Source organism: Microcebus murinus, chromosome 2 (genome assembly GCF_040939455.1).
Source record: "Microcebus murinus isolate Inina chromosome 2, M.murinus_Inina_mat1.0, whole genome shotgun sequence".
Taxonomy (NCBI): domain Eukaryota; kingdom Metazoa; phylum Chordata; class Mammalia; order Primates; family Cheirogaleidae; genus Microcebus; species Microcebus murinus.
In genome coordinates this window covers 34,847,630-34,863,462 of record NC_134105.1, presented here as the reverse complement: position 1 = coordinate 34,863,462, position 15,833 = coordinate 34,847,630, and the positions used below count along the sequence as shown (strand labels likewise).

Genomic DNA, 15,833 nt, shown 5'->3' with positions numbered 1-15,833 from the left:
TGAGGGTTTGGTTCAAGGGACTTGGGCCTGAGCTAGGAAAGGGGCCTGTTCTTCATAAGGCCCTGGTGGTCTGGTCTTGCACCATGCCTGGGGCTTCCCTTTTCTCTAGGAGTGGGAAGAACACTGAACTTATATCCTGAGCAACCCTCCCTCTCCACTTGCCTATGAGGATTGGGGGTTAGTTTCTGGAGCTCAGAGCTACATATTTTTAACACTTTTTACATTTTTGGATAAAGGTTGAAATAAAGTTCTGTGGGGTTTTTGCAAAAAAAAAAATTCTCAAATGGAGAACAGAAAAAAAGAAAAAAAATTTATTTTAAAACTTCATTTTTAGCTTTATGAAGTGTTTTTCTATTTTTCATTACCATCTGTTCTTCCCTTTCAGCATAGAACTTCAATAGTTTTCTGTTTCTTCAGGTAATTTCTGGTGGTCATTCCAACAACTTACTATTCTGTAAGATGTTTCACACTTAAACCACTATCCAGTTTCTCCAACAACTTGACTTTCTGTGCTATAGATAAACATAAGTGCTCCCTCTTTTTCTTATCTCTGTTACCCATAGGGGTATCTGCAGGCATTTTTTTGACATTTCCAACAATATCTTTACACCACAGAATAGAGAATAAGCAAAAAAATAGTGAGTGTTTGCACATAGGTCTTGGCCCACATGGGCCATCCTGGGAACCCTGACATTGGTATGTTTGGCCTGTACGTGTGCCATTTTATTACACTTTGTGGATGTGCATGAAAAAGAATTATCACAGCTGAAAGGGGCTGGAAGGGTCTTTTTTCCCTTGAGGACACAGAATAAACTGTGTATTTTGTGCCCGCATTTCGACTGCAACCCTGTCACATGAGGTAAAGTATGGAATTTTCCACTTAGGGTGCCATGTTGGCACTCAAGAAGTTTTGGATTTTGGGGCATTTCAGATTTTAGGTTTTCGGATTAGTGATGCTTAACCTGGTGTTGGTGTTCCAATTATGTTGGAAAATAATCATATTACATACAACAAATATGCCAACATTTATAAAGGTATTTGTGAGATTATATTAATACATCACCATGAAATGGGTCCTAAGTCAGAAATGAATGGGAAATACTAGCCAAGGTCCTTGTAGCTGGGACAATAGATTCCAACAATTTAGCTATTTGTCCTATTTTTAATTCTTTTTTACTTTTTTTTGAGACAGAGTCTCACTTTGTTGCTCAGGTTAGAGTGAGTGCCATGGCGTCAGCCTAGCTCACAGCAACCTCAATATCCTGGGCTCAAGCAATCCTGCTGCTTCAGCCTCCCGAGTACCTGGGACTACATGCATGTGCCACCATGCCCAGCTAATTTTTTGTATATGTATTTTTAGTTGGCCAATTAGTTTCTTTCTATTTTTAGTAGAGGCGGGGGGGGGGGGGTCTCACTCAGGCTGGTTTCGAACTCCTGACCTTGAGGGATCCACCCACCTCGGCCTCCCAGAGTGCTAGGATTACAGGCGTGTCCTATTTTTGTAAACATAATCCTTCAGATTCTCAGAAGCTCCATTGCCACATATTCATCTATGAAGCTTTTCTCAGTCTTGCTGGCTTTACTGAATATAAGTCTGCTTTTATTCAGACTACTGAATATAAGTCTGCTTACTGAATATAAGTCTGATTTTTTTTTTTTTTCTTTTGGTCTGCTGATTATTTCTGAAGCACAGTCACTCATTTTTGGCATGATCCACTTTCTATTGCATATAACCATTTGTATTAAATATATAGGTCTTTTTCATATGCAATGAGGGGTACAAACTAGTAAGCCAAATCCAGCCCATAGTTGTGTTTTATTTGGCCTGCATCTTTCAAAAAATTAGTTGCCCACATTTAAAAATTGAGATATTTCACATAAAACTTGGATGTCTGACTTCTCACCAGATCTGGCAACACTAAGCCTACATTGGCCGGGCGCGGTGTCTCACGCCTGTAATCCTAGCACTCTGGGAGGCTGAGGTGGGTGGATTGCTCGAGGTCAGGAGTTCGAAACCAGCCTGAGCAAGAGCGAGACCTGTCTCTACTATAAATAGAAAAAAAATTAGGCCGGGCGTGGTGGCTCACGCCTGTAATCCTAGCTCTTGGGAGGCCGAGGCGGGCGGATTGCTCAAGGTCAGGAGTTCAAAACCAGCCTGAGCAAGAGCGAGACCCTGTCTCTACTATAAATAGAAAGAAATTAATTGGCCAACTGATATATATATAAAAAAAAAAAATAAGCCGGGCATGGTGGCGCATGCCTGTAGTCCCAGCTACTCGGGAGGCTGAGGCAGAAGGATCGCTCGAGCCCAGGAGTTTGAGGTTGCTGTGAGCTAGGCTGACGCCATGGCACTCACTCTAGCCTGGACAACAAAGCGAGACTCTGTCTCAAAAAAAAAAAAATTAATTGGCCAACTAATACATACAGAAAAAACTAGCCAGGCATGGTGGCGCATGCCTGTAGTCCCAGCTACTCGGGAGTCTGAGGCAGGAGGATTGCTTGAGCCCAGGAGTTTGAGGTTGCTGTGAGCTAGGCTGACGTCACAGCACTCACTCTAGCCTGGGCAACAAAGCAAGACTCTGTCTAAAAAAAAAAAAAAAAAAACCAACCCTGCATTACCAAAAGCTGCAGCTGGCTGGAGTGGAGAAGCAGTTTTCCAATGCCTACAGGGCCTGCTTCCCTCAGGTACCACGCAGGTGATTGAGTTTACAACTGCTAGCCCTCCATTCTCCAATATCACAATCACACGCCACATGTGGCTATTTGAATTTAAATTAATTAAAATAAAATGTAAAACTCAGCACCTCAGTCACATTGACCACATTTCTGAGTGTTCAAGAGCCATATGTGGCTAGTAGCTAGAATATTGGACAGTACAGAGTAGAACACTGTCATCATTGCACTTCTATTGGATGACCTAGGATGTCCTCCCAGTTAGAACAAGGAACATTTTCCCTATCCCTTGAGCAACATACATTACTAGCAATACTGTGGACCCTCCTATTTACTGCTTTTACTGGGAAATACGGCTGAGTCTAACACTGGACATAGGAATGTGGACAGCTCGTAGCTCTAACTGTTGCTCTAAAGTCAGCTTCTATTATACACATTTGGGATTTACTGGTGTGTTTTGTTTTGTTTTGGTTTGGTTTTTTTGAGACAGAGTCTCGCTTTGTTGCCCAGGCTAGAGTGAGTGCTGTGACGTCAGCCTAGCTCACAGCAACCTCAAACTCCTGGGCTTAAGCAATCCTGCTGCCTCGGCCTCTCAAGTAGCTGGGACTACAGGCATGCGCCACCATGCCTGGCTAGTTTTTTCTGTATATATTAGTTGGCCAATTAATTTTTTTCTATTTATAGTAGAGATGGGATCTTGCTCAGGCTGGTTTTGAACTCCTGACCTCAAACAATCCGCCCACCTCGGCCTCCCAGAGTGCTAGCATTACAGGCGTGAGCCACCATGTTCAGCCTTTACTGGGGTTTTTTAATAATTTCAAACTAGCAGTGATACATCATTGCCATCTAATATTTAGACTCCATTTAAATTTCATAAGTTGTCCCAATAATGTCCTTAATATTAAAAGGATCCAGTTCAGAATTGCATGTTGCATTCACTTGTCTTGTCTCTTTAGTCTCCTTCAACCTGAAAGTTCTTAAGTCTTTCCTTGAATTTCACAACCTTGACACAGTGAGGACTATTTTGTACAGGATCCAGTTTTGGATGTCCCTCAATTTGATTCGTCTGGTTAGATTCAGCTTATGGGCCAGGAGCAGTGGCTCATGCCTGTAATCCTAGCACTCTGGGAGGCTGAGGTGGGCAGATTGTTTGAGCTCAGGAGTTTGAAACCAACCTGAGCAAGAGCGAGACCCATCTCTACTATAAATAGAAAGAAATTAATTGGCCAACTAATTTTTTTTTTCTTTTTTTGAGTCTTTGTTGCCTAGGCTAGAGTGACTGCCGTGGCATCAGCCTAGCTCACAGCAACCTCAAACTCCTGGGCTCAAGCGATCCTCTGCCTCAGCCTCCCAAGTAGCTGGGACTACAGGCATGCACCACCATGCCTGGCTAATTTTTTCTATATATATTAGTTGGCCAATTAATTTCTTTCTATTTATAGTAGAGACAGGGTCTCGCTCTTGCTCAGGCTGGTTTCGAACTCTTGACCTCGAGCAATCCACCCGCCTCAGTCTCCCAGATTGCTATGATTACAGGCGTGAGCCACCGCGCCCGGCCTGGCCAACTAATATATATAGAAAACATTAGGTCGGGCGCTGTGGCTCACGCCTGTAATCCTAGCTCTTGGGAGGCCGAGGCGGGCGGATTGCTCAAGGTCAGGACTTCAAAACCAGCCTGAGCAAGAGCGAGACCCCGTCTCTACTATAAATAGAAAGAAATTAATTGGCCAACTGATATATATATAAAAAATTAGCCGGGCATGGTGGCACATGCCTGTAGTCCCAGCTACCTGGGAGGCTGAGGCAGAAGGATCACTCGAGCCCAGGAGTTTGAGGTTGCTGTGAGCTAGGCTGACGCCACGGCACTCACTCTAGCCTGGGCAACAAAGTGAGACTCTGTCTCAAAAAAAAAAAAAAAAAAAAAAACATTAGCTGGGCATGGTGGCACATACCTGTAGTCCCAGCTACTCGGGAGGCTGAGGCAGGAGGATTGCTTGAGCCCAAGAGTTTGAGGTTGCTGTGAGCTAGGCTGACGCCATGGCACTCACTCTAGCCTGGGCAACAAAGGGAGACTCTGTCTCAAAAAAAAAAAAAAAAAAAAAAATTCAGCTTATGTATCTTTAGCAGGAATCACAATGATACTGTGTTCTCATTGCTGCCTTGGATGGTAGAGTTATTTGTCCCATTCTTGGTGATGGACCTTTTGTCTAAGCTATCTGCCAGGCTTCTCCAGTGTACTTTATCCTTTTAATTTTAATTATAAACTATCCCTTTCCATACCTAACTTTCAACTAATTCATTTACTTATTTAGTATGGACTAATGAATTCCTATCTTATTCAGTGGGGTATAATCCTCTCAGATCTGGCTGATAGTTCTTGTGTACTTTTGACATGTCCCTGTCATTCTTTGAGCACTTCCTTCTTTACAGTACATTTTGTTCCAGACTTATTTGTACTTTCCGTCTCAGCCCTGGAATCACTCATTTCTCCAAAGAGCCTTCGATCCCTTTATTGGAGAATGAAGTCCTCTTTGTGGACAGAGCTAGGGAATGTATGTATTCCCTACATGTACACATACTGGCATGTTTATCTGTTTACTAAATAAATCTGTATTTATTTAGTTCATACCAATACCTAAACACCACAGGATTCGTTCTGGTTTTTTCCTTTTCCATATATTTTTTTTTTTAAGACAGTCTTGCTTTGTTGCCCAGGCTAGAGTGAATGCCATGGTGTCAGCCTAGCTCACAGCAACCTCAAACTCCTGGGCTCAAGCGATCCTACTGCCTCAGCCTTCCGAGTAGCTGGGACTACAGGCATGCGCCACCATGCCCGGCTAATTTTTTCTCTATATATATTAGTTGGCCAATTAATTTCTTTCTATTTATAGTAGAGACGGGGTCTGGCTCTTGCTCAGGCTGGTTTCGAACTTGAGCAATCCACCCGCCTCGGCCTCCCAGAGTGCTAGGATTACATTACTGGATGTAAATATATTATTGGATCAATGCTCCCTATATATAACCAATCTCTCATTGCCAGCACCACATACCTACCCAGGTGCCCTTTTCTCATCCTGTTTAGGCTCCAGTTCCTCTCCTACAACCCCATACCCTCCTCACTCCCCCTTTTTAGCCTGTAATCCTAGCACTCTGGGGGACTGAGGTGGGAGGATCGCTCAAGGTCAGGAGTTGGAAATAAGCCTGATCAAGAGCGAGACCCCGTCTCTACTATAAATAGAAATTAATTGGCCAACTAAAAATATATAGAAAAAATTAACTGGTCATGGTGGCACATGCCTGTAGTCCCAGCTTCTCGGGAGGCTGAGGCAGGAGGATCGCTTGAGCCCTGGAGTTTGCGGCTGCTGTGAGCTATGGTGACACCAGTGCACTCCAGTCTGGGTGACAGAGTAAGACCCTGCCTCAAAAAAATAAATAAAGTCCTTATCATTAAAACATATGTACTTGCTAGGTGATGGGTACATGGGGGTTATTATTCCATCTGTTCTCATTTGTGCTTGAAATTTTCAGATTAAAAAAATTCCAGTATATACAAACACAATGAGTAAGATATGCAACATTTGGGGGATGGTCACGCTTGAAGCTCTAACTCGAGGGGGGAGGGGGGCCATGGGCAATATACTTAACCTTAACATTTATACCCACATAATATGCTGAAAAAAAAATTCCAAACTTTAAAAAAAGACAGGAAGCAGTTCCCAAAATTTTATTAAGATGGAATCACTGCTGATTACACAGAAGCTACTTGCCTAAGCCAAAATCCATGAGGTTCATATGAACTTTTACACAAATTAAAAACAAATGGCATATTCAAAACCATAAGGAAGTATCCTGATGTCCAGGTGATGAAGGCTGAGGTGAATGAGTCTGCACATTTATTTCAGGCTGTTGAAGAGTTTGTGGGCCACCTAGATGGGGAAAAGAAAAGGATGTCATCAACTGGCAGCTTTAATGTCATAGCTTACAAGGTCCTTCATGACCTGAAATAGTATCGCCTCTTTTCTCACTACTCCTCACACACTCTCACCACACTTGAGCCCTAGTGAACTCTCTTCTATCTAGAACTCAACTTTGTTCATCTTTATTTTTCCTTTAGATCTTAAGTGGACATGTCACTTCTATAAACAAGCCACTATCCCTACACAAATCTGTCTCTCCTCTGTCTTCCCATAGAAACATGTATCTCCCATCACTGTTAATATTACATATTAATTCAACAGGTATTTATAGAACACCTACTATATACCAACTACTGTTCTAAGTGCTGAGTGAGTTACAGCTGTAAACATCTCTGTCACTTATGGTACTTACAGAGTAATAAGGGAAATATAAACACATAGCACTCTGGGAGGCTGAGGCGGGTGGATTGCTCAAGGTCAGGAGTTCAAAACCAGTCTGAGCAAGAGCGAGACCCTGTCTCTCCTAAAAATAGAAAGAAATTAATTGGCCAACTAAAAATATATAAAAAATTAGCCAGGCATGGTGGCGCATGCTTATAAACCCAGCTACTCAGGAGGCTGAGGCAGAAGATCACTTGAGCCCAGGAGTTTGAGGTTGCTGTGAGCTAGGCTGATGCCATGGCACTCTAGCCTGGGCAACAGAGTGAGACTCTGCCTCGAAAAAATAAATAAATAAGGTAACTTCTGACAGTGGTAAATGGTAAGAGGAAAATAAAATAGGGGGAGAGTAAACCTCAGTGGCTTTAAATACGGAAGTTCAGTGAATGCTACCTTGAGGTTACACCTGAGGGACTTACCACAATTTAGTAATTGTTCTGCTTTTGTCCCTTATGCTGGCTCATAAATTCAGTAAAGGAAGGGACCATGTCTGTGTCACTCCCAGATTCTAACCCAGTGCTTGGTTTATAAATATATTTAAGTATTTGTTGAATGACTGCAAAGTAAGAAGAGGAAAATCACCAAGAGGGCATGTAATAAAGGAACAGGTCAGGCATGGTGGCTCACGCTTGTAATCCTAGCACTCTGGGAGGCTGAGGTGGGAGGATCGCTCAAGGTCAGGAGTTCAAAACCAGCCTGAGCAAGAGTGAGACCCTGTCTCTACTATAAAAATAGAAAGAAATTAATTGGCCAACTAAAAATATATAGAAAAAATTAGCCGGGCATGGTAGAGCATGCTTGTAGTCCTAGCTACTCGGGAGGCTGAGGCAGGAGGATCGCTTGAGCCTAGCAGCTTGAGGTTGCTATGAGCGAGGCTCATGCCATGGCACTCTAGCCCGGGCAACAGAGTGAGACTCTGTCTCAGAAAAATAAAAAATAAAAAAAGGGAACAGATCATGATTTGCCTATTTTAGACATTTCGTATAAATGGTATCATGCGGTATGTGTGACTTTGTGACTAGCTTCTTTCCCTTAGCATGTAGCATAATGTTTGCAAGGTTTATCCATGTTATGGCAAGTTTAGCACTTCATTTTTTTAAAATTGTGGGAGAAAATATATATAACTGAAAATCTGCCATTTTATGGGAGCCCGAGGCGAGCGCATTGCTTGAGGTCAGGAGTTCGAAACCAGCCTGAGCAAGAGCAAGACCCCATCTCTACTAAAAATAGAAAGAAATTAATTTTCCAACTAATATATATAGAAAAAATTAGCCAGGCATGGTGGTGCATGCTTGTAGTCCCAGCTACTCGGGAGGCTGAAGCAGAAGGATTGCTTGAGCCCAGGAGTTTGAGGTTGCTGTGAGCTAGGCTGATGCCATGGCACTCACTCTAGCCTGGGCAACAAAGCGAGACTCTGTCTCAAAAAAAAAAAAAATCTGGCCGGGCGCGGTGGCTCACGCCTGTAATCCTAGCACTCTGGGAGGCCAAGGCGGGCGGAATGCTCGAGGTCAGGAGTTCGAAACCAGCCTGAGCAAGAGCAAGACCCCGTCTCTACTACAAATGGAAAGAAATTAATTGGCCAACTGATATATATATAGAAAAAAATCAGCCGGGCATGGTGGCACATGCCTGTAGTCCCAGCTACTCGGGAGGCTGAGGCAGAAGGATTGTTTGAGCCCAGGAGTTTGAGGTTGCTGTGAGCTAGGCTGACGCCATGGCACTCTATCCTGGGCAACAAAGCAAGACTCTGTCTCAAAAAAAAAAAAAAAAAAAAAAAAAATGCCATTTTAATCATTTTTAACTGTATATTTCTCTGACATTAAGTATATTCACATTGTTCTAAAAACCATCAATCTCAGGAACTTTTTCATCTTCCTAAACTGAAACTCTGTATCCACTAAACAACAATTCTCCATTGTTGGCTACCACCTCTCCACATCTCTCCACATCTCCTGGCTACCACCATTCTACTGTCTTTATGAATGTGACTACTCTAGGTACCCCATATAGGTAGAATGATATATTTGTCCTTTGTGACTGGATTATTTCACTTAGTATAATGTCCCAAAGGTTCACCAATGTTGCAGCATGTGTCAGTTTCCTTTACTTTTAAGGCTGAATAATACCCCATTGTATGTATATAGCACATTTTATTTATCCATTCATCCACCAATGGATACTTGGATTATTTCTACCTTTTGGATATTGTAAATAATGCTACTATTAACATAAATGTACAAATATCTGTTTGAGTCTCTACCCTCAGTTCTTTGGGGCACATACCCAGAAGTGGAATTGTTAGATCATATGGTAATTCTACATTTAATTTTTTTGAGGGGGAAGGGGAGTCTCGCTCTGTTATCCATGCTAGAGTGTAGTGGCATCATCATAGCTCATTGCAACCTCAAACTCCTGAGTTTGAGCAATCCTCCTGCCTAGCCTCTCAAGTAACTAGGACCATGGCTAGCTAATTTTTCTATTTTTTGTAGAGATCGGGTTTTGTACTCCTGGACTTAAGTGATTTTTCCCACCTCAGCCTCTCAAAGTGCTAGGATTATAGGCATGAGTCCTCTATGCTTACTTTGTTTGAGAAAAGTACTTGATTTTTGGCTAGGCACAATGGCTCACACCTGGAGTCCCAGCACTTTGGGAGGCCGAGGTGGGAGGACCAGTTGAGCCCAGGAGTTTGAGAGCAGCCTCCACAATATACCAAGACCCCATCTCCACAAAAAATAAAAAAGTTAGCCGGGCATAGTGGCATACACCTGTAGTCCCAGCTACTAAAGGAGACTGAGGCAGGAGGATCACTTGAGCCCAGGAATTTGAGGTTGCAATGAACTATGATGACACCACTAGCCCAGACAACAGAGGAAGTCCCTGTCTCAAAAACAAATAAAAAAATACTTAATTTTTCTTTATTGCTGATATACCATTTTATGGATATACCACATTTTATTCATCCATTTATCAGTTGATAGACATCTATGTTTCCACTTTTTGGCTATTATGAATAATGCTTCTATGAACATTTGTGTACAAGTTTGTGTGTAGACACATTTTCATTTCTCTTGGCTATACACCTAGGAGTGGAACTGCTGGGTCATATGTTAACTCTATGTTTAGTCCTCTGAGGAATTGCCAGGCTGTTCTCCACAGTGGCCGTAACAACTTACAATCCCACCAGCAGTATTTCTAGTTTTTCCAAATCCTGTCCAAGGTTTGTTATGTTTTTTTTTTTTTTTTTTTTTTTTGAGACAGAGTCTCACTTTGTTGCCCGGGCTAGAGTGAGTGCCGTGGCGTCAGCCTAGCTCACAGCAACCTCAAACTCCTGGGCTCAAGTGATCCTTCTGCCTCAGCCTCCCGGGTAGCTGGGACTACAGGCATGCGCCACCATGCCCGGCTAATTTTTTATATATATATCAGTTGGCCAATTAATTTCTTTCTATTTATAGTAGAGACGGGGTCTCGCTCAGGCTGGTTTTGAACTCCTGACCTTGAGCAATCCGCCCGCCTCGGCCTCCCAAGAGCTAGGATTACAGGCGTGAGCCACAGCGCCCGGCCTGGTTTGTTATGTTTTATTGATTATAGCCATCCTAGTGGGTATAAAGTGGTATCTCATGGTACATTTCATTGGTATTTCCCTAATGGCTAATGATGTTGAACATCTTTTCATATTTTTATTGGCCACCCAGTCTGTTTTAATAGAAGCAACCATATTAAATTCTGCCTACATGTAATTTATATAATACCGGATACTAAAAAAAAAAAAACAACTTTCTGTAGCATCTACTATGTATAAGACACACTGGAGAATATAAATTATTTTAAAGAAGTGTCTGTTACTTAAGAGTACAAAATCCAGCTTCCCCGCTGTTTAGCAATGTTAAGTTCGGATATTCATTTTTCTTCTCTGAGCCTTAGTTTCTATCTGTAAAATGGGGACAATGATACCTATCTCCAGTGGAAGTGATAAGGATTAGGTAAGATTATTTATGTAAAATGCTTGGCACTGTACCTGACGTGTGTTGAGTCAACAGTAAATATTCATTACTGGCCCTGCCCCTAGCATAGAAAGGTTGTCAGCACCAAGTCTTCCCTGGCCACCATAAGCTTTCCCCTTCCTGACTTCAGATTGACTTACACAGTGGTCCCTTGCATGCAAGAAGTCAAAGAGCTCCTCTGTGCAATCCTCTTCTGTATGTGACCGGGAGGAGACACGCTCATCACAGAGCTCTAGCCGCTCCCGGGCCTTTACACATTTCTCCAGCTGCTCGCATTGTTCTCTCACTGTTGTTAGGGGATCCTGATGGAGAAACAGAAAAAGAATAAAATGGTTATTTCAGGGGAGACCCACCAAACACATATGCTTTGATTAATACAACCACCAAACCAAGGTGCTGCCTCTGAATTACCGTGCAGAAGGCCAGCTGGCAGAGCCACACTGCCACCAGACATGGCAGAATGGGGTCTCCCATTCAATTCTGATGCTAAGTAGTAGGGAAAAGTTTCACATTCCTGCCTTCCAAGGTTGCCAGTATGTACTGAAAGCCTCAGTCCTATCTGAAAAACAAGGTGGTAAAGGAAACCTGGCTAAACAAAGTAGACCTATAGGAGGCCTTACTTGTTAACATAGTATTTTGGGATATGGCATGTCTAAAATTTCAATTCTCCTTCTCTGAGAACCAGGCCTATGCACCCCAGCTGCCCAGCTAGAAAGGCAGTGCTAACACAGAGACCGTCTGAGAAAGGACCGTCTAAGAAAGGTTCCTTCTTTATAAACCATGAATAGCAGATGACTGAGTGCCAGGGCCCCAAGATGCTGTCTGCTCACTCATATCACAACTGAAGAAGCCCCAAACCAAGAACAGACACAGATCCCAGACCATACCCCTAAATACCCCATTACATGGAAAATATTAAAACTTATTCCACCCCTATTCTCTCTAAGGTGTCCTTCAAATGCCTTTAGTTTCATGATGCTCAAACTGCCTGCTTTTACTGAGACAGTTCCAAACCTGAGACAGCTCTTACCACTAATTCCTCCTCTTCCTCTTCCTCCTATAAAAGGAAAACAAAATTAATGTCAGCAGCAATTTTATGGCATGGTTATTCCCAATAATATTGATGATGTAATTACTGATGATAAACATTCTATTGATCATGTTATTTTCATGTGTTATTGATCATGTGTTTTATGACATTTTGACATCTTAGGGGCCTTGCTAATCCTGCCCTCCCAGGGCTAGTTAAGTTTTTGATAGCAAACAACTTGCCTGGTAGCATACTTCTCATATGCAACCCAATCAATCAAAACCCTTGTAGTCTACCACCTCCTTTACCTGAGTCTTATACACCAAGCTCATATTTCCCTTTGTCTAAATCACCACTGGATCAAATACAGTACAACTAGGAACCAGCCCTATAGCCCAGAGCCCAATGAAATTATTCAAACTATCTAATCCCAAATTTAATTAAGCTTGCCTATCCTGCCTCATCCATTTTTTCTCACAGAAACCAAGGCTCTGAGCCATGCTTCCTACCCCCTCACTTCTGCCTCCTGACCAGCCCTGACACTTCCCTATGTAGCCTTGCACTGTGTGGTATGTCCCCTTCTCTTAGGAATTGTAATAAACTCTTTTTTCAAAACCAGTTGTCTCCATATCTGTCACATTACAGTACCTGATTAAAACAAATCCCAAGTACATTTCAATTCAAGACAGAGACACCATCTTACTTTCATTAGCAGGAACCTAAGTATGCTTAACACTCTACAGTTTATAAAGCACCTTCTTATGTGTCATGATTTGATCACAATAGTTCCTTAAGGAAGTAATCCCAGTTTAGAGATAAGAAACCATAATTAGGGCAGCAAGGTGGCTCATGCCTGTAATCTTTGCACTCTAGGAGAACCAGACAGGCGTATCAAGGCCAGGAGTTCGAGACCAGCCTGAGCAAGAGCGAGAACCTGTCTCTACTAAAATTAGAAAGAAATTAATTGGCAAACTAAAAAGATATAGAAAAAAATAGCCAGGCATGGTGGCGCATGCCTGTAGTCCCAGCTACTTGGAAGGTTGAGGCAGAAGGATTGCTTGAGCCCAGGAGTTTGAGGTTGCTGTGAGCTAGGCTGATGCCATGGCACACTGGCCAGGGCAACACAGTGAGTCTCTGTCTCAAAAACAACAACAACAAAACGTAATTAGACATTTTCTGATATAGATTCAAGTTGTTAGATGTTCATATGGCACCTACATAAAGTATTTTGTTCTCTATTCTGGTAAATCTTAGTAGTGCTAGAAATATTACTAAGTTTAGTTCTTACATCTCGCATAAAGTAAGGAGGAAAGCCATTTTTTCTAGACTCTGAACTTGAATTTGGAATATGAAAATGGACAAACCTAAACTCTTCTCTAGCCAGAGCTTAACTGAAGATGGTTATGGTCACTGTGTTTTGACTTGCTGAATTCCCAGAACCCTAAGACTAACCATTAATATAAGCGCACCAAAGGTCTACACAACTCCACCCACAGGCTTGGAAACACAGGCCCTATCTATTTACTTCTGATTCAAGTGCATAATCTCAAACTTAGTTTTCTTTCTTCCAACAGGAGCACTGTAAAATATTCCCCATGCATCACCACAGGCCTAAATCTGGAGCATAGCAGAGTCTGATCAGTGTCTCAATGCTCATCAGAAATAAGGTTTACCTGCCTATGCATGCAAGTGTCCATGTTTGGGAGAAAGGAAAGAAAAGGTATATACAGAAATAAAAAGAATAAGTTCAAAATCCCAGTATAATCTGTTTCATTCTCTACCATGCCATTCAGGGAAGAGACCAAAGCTCGCACAGGCTGGGAATGAGGGGTAGGGCAGGTTCAACTGTAACCCTGCCTATTTTTTTTTGAGACAGAGTCTCACTTTGTTGCCCAGGCTAGAGTGAGTGCTGTGGCGTCAGCCTAGCTCACAGCAACCTCAATCTCCTGGGCTCAAGCAATCCTACTGTCTCAGCCTCCCAAGTAGCTGGGACTACAGGCATGTGCCACCATGCCTGGCTAATTTTTTATTTTTATTTTTTGTATATATATTTTTAGTTGGTCAATTAATTTCTTTCTATTTTTAGTAGAGATGGGGTCTTATTCAGGCTGGTTTCGAACTCCTGACCTTGAGCAATCTGCCCGCCTTGGCCTCCCAGAGTGCTAGCATTACAGGCGTGAGCCACCACGCCAGGCCTAACCCTGGCTATTTATTCTCACAATTGGCAAAGGTTTCTTCTAAACATGAAGATTCTATTTAGGATGTAAATTCTAGTTTTTCGTTAAACAAGGTTTCTTAATTTTACTCTTTTAAAGAAAATTACATTCTGCCCGAGTCAGAAGCGAGAAATTAGTATACTAGAAGCAAGACCTTTATATCATTTCCCAATTAGCAATGCTACAACATTGATAATTTTGTGTCAAAAATATCATGGCACATTTTAGAAAAACAAATCCAAATATAAATCTGAATATGGACTGCTTCATATAAAAATTCTAATCAATGAGAAAAACCAAGGTCATACTAAATAAAAAATTTAATCCTCTAGAATTATGGGTTCTTCATAAAATACTTCCATTTTCTTAATTTTAAAATTGACTGCATATTTACTTTATTTTTCTCATCTACTGCTGTGCTGGGCCTGCCTGAATTTTGTGAGTCTGGCTCCACTTCTTTCTGAAAATAATAAGAGTAGGAAAAATTAAGAGATAAGTGAGTTAACAACTATTCTGAATCCATAAGCCCAGAATGGCTACCTTGAAGTGACCAGAGAACAAATGAACAGACGAGAAATGAAATTGGAAACAGAAAGCTAATAGCTTTTGTAAAGCACTGTGGTAAGAGTCCTGGCTCTAGAACTACACTTTCTGGATTCAACCCAAGAGCCAATTTGTTAGCTGTATCCTTAGACAAGATATTTAACATCCATGCTTGTTTCCTCATCTCTAAAAAAGGCAATAATAATAGTACCTAATACCTCATAAAAATATTGTGTACACTAAATGAATTAGTACACAGAAAGTACTTGGAATAGCAAGCAGTCAATAAAAACTTATTATACAGGCATTCTTACTCTGGGAAAGCGCTCCTTCTTTCATCACAGAATTATACTACATTCCTACACTGTCCCCAAAGAATAACCTCTCTCTGCCCTCAAAGAAAAAGAAACCACTTTTTCACAGAACTCTTGTAAGGCCAGATCTCCTGATCTTCCAAAGAAGATGTGGTAGGGATTTCTGACCTGAGCTAGGGTAAAGTTGGTCTGTTTGCTCCCCAAACGTGTCAAAACAGGGCCTCAGAACACATGAATGATTGAAAATATTTTTTACAAGAGTTTAGTCAATACAGTATTTTCGCTCTCGTTAAACCTTCACATTTATAGAATATGGAAGCTGAGGCCCAGAGAAAGACTATTTGCCCAAAGTCACTCGACGAATTCTGGGGAAGGGTCGAGGGAACCAGCTCTACTGACCCTGCAAATCTAAGAGGAGAAAGCAGGGCTAGGAGGGCCCCAGGCAAGTTTGGGCGGGCTGCGTCCTGGGCCTTAGAAAAGAGAGTCGAGTCGATCACCTTGCCTTACCTCCTTGGGATCCCCAGAACCAGTCAGCATCTTTTGTTTGTCCTCCAGACCCATGTCCAGCTACGGTTCTGGATTCAACACGAGCAGTAACAGCGGCACCTAACACACTTCAGGATCAAGAAGGACTCGTAAGGGTCACTCAGCGGATATCCGGCGATCTGGCCGGAAGTGCGGCATACTCAATCGTAGTCGCG

General features: G+C 42.1%; 1 protein-coding gene across 4 annotated transcripts; it reads right to left on the bottom strand.

Annotated features, from left to right (window-relative positions):
• Window positions 1–6,381: 6,381 nt before the first annotated feature.
• UQCRH (ubiquinol-cytochrome c reductase hinge protein) lies at window positions 6,382–15,817 on the bottom strand. Of its 4 annotated transcripts, XR_012915116.1 has the most exons (6): window positions 15,640–15,817; window positions 14,670–14,735; window positions 12,060–12,086; window positions 11,441–11,588; window positions 11,170–11,331; window positions 6,382–6,599 (listed from the first exon to the last, which is right to left on the bottom strand). XR_012915116.1 is itself a non-coding variant. In XM_012776068.3 (5 exons), the coding sequence occupies exons 1-5, from the start codon at window positions 15,691–15,693 to the stop codon at window positions 6,567–6,569; spliced, it is 342 nt and encodes a 113-aa protein (XP_012631522.1). In that variant the 5' UTR covers window positions 15,694–15,817; the 3' UTR covers window positions 6,382–6,566. The 4 variants fall into 4 exon arrangements, 3 of the variants coding, with proteins under 3 accessions (XP_012631522.1, XP_012631524.1, XP_012631523.1); XM_012776068.3 differs by lacking the exon at window positions 11,441–11,588; XM_012776070.3 differs by lacking the exon at window positions 14,670–14,735.
• Window positions 15,818–15,833: the final 16 nt, after the last annotated feature.